The sequence below is a fragment of the Lottia gigantea genome (genome assembly GCF_000327385.1).
Source record: "Lottia gigantea unplaced genomic scaffold LOTGIsca_12346, whole genome shotgun sequence".
NCBI classification, from domain to species: domain Eukaryota; kingdom Metazoa; phylum Mollusca; class Gastropoda; family Lottiidae; genus Lottia; species Lottia gigantea.
In genome coordinates this window covers 1-1,234 of record NW_008707295.1, presented here as the reverse complement: position 1 = coordinate 1,234, position 1,234 = coordinate 1, and the positions used below count along the sequence as shown (strand labels likewise).

The following is a 1,234-nucleotide window of genomic DNA, read 5'->3' as shown; positions in this document are numbered from 1 at the left end:
TATTCAGATCATTATTCATTACTTATCCCTCGCACACCCCCTCACACCCATCATGAATATTTTCTGTGTTCGATATCGTTGATAATAATAGAATATTTTCTGTGTTCGATATCGTTGATAATAATAGAATATTTTCTGTGTTCGATATCGTTGATAATAATAGAATATTTTCTGTGTTCGATATCGTTGATAATAATAGAATATTTTCTGTGTTCGATATCGTTGATAATAATAGAATATTTTCTGTGTACGATATCGTTAATAATAATAGAATATTTTCTGTGTACGATATCGTTGATAATAATAGAATATTTTCTGTGTACGATATCGTTGATAACAATAGAATATTTTCTGTGTACGATATCGTTGATAATAATAGAATATTTTCTGTGTACGATATCGTTGATAATAATAGAATATTTTCTGTGTTCGATATCGTAGATAATAATAGAATATTTTCTGTGTTCGATATCGTTGATAATAATAGAATATTTTCTGTGTTCGATATCGTTGATAATAATAGAATATTTTCTGTGTTCGATATCGTTGATAATAATAGAATATTTTCTGTGTTCGATATCGTTGATAATAATAGAATATTTTCTGTGTACGATATCGTTGATAACAATAGAATATTTTCTGTGTACGATATCGTTGATAATAATAGAATATTTTCTGTGTACGATATCGTTGATAATAATAGAATATTTTCTGTGTTCGATATCGTAGATAATAATAGAATATTTTCTGTGTTCGATATCGTTGATAATAATAGAATATTTTCTGTGTTCGATATCGTTGATAACAATAGAATATTTTCTGTGTACGATATCGTTGATAACAATAGAATATTTTCTGTGTACGATATCGTTGATAATAATAGAATATTTTCTGTGTTCGATATCGTAGATAATAATAGAATATTTTCTGTGTTCGATATCGTTGATAATAATAGAATATTTTCTGTGTTCGATATCGTTGATAATAATAGAATATTTTCTGTGTTCGATATCGTTGATAATAATAGAATATTTTCTGTGTAGGATATCGTTGATAATAATAGAATATTTTCTGTGTACGATATCGTTGATAACAAAAGAATATTTTCTGTGTACGATATCGTTGATAATAATAGAATATTTTCTGTGTACGATATCGTTGATAATAATAGAATATTTTCTGTGTTCGATATCGTTGATAATAATAGAATATTTTCTGTGTTCGATATCGTGAT

The 1,234-nt window shown here is 26.3% G+C and overlaps 1 protein-coding gene across 1 annotated transcript; it reads left to right on the top strand.

Moving 5' to 3' along the window:
- Positions 1-317: 317 nt before the first annotated feature.
- On the top strand, positions 318-863 carry LOTGIDRAFT_91086 (hypothetical protein; the record flags this gene model as incomplete). Its single annotated transcript, XM_009048535.1, has 1 exon — positions 318-863. A coding segment is annotated over one exon (546 nt), but the record flags the coding sequence as incomplete, so codon positions are not given.
- Between the last annotated feature and the right edge of the window lie 371 nt (positions 864-1,234).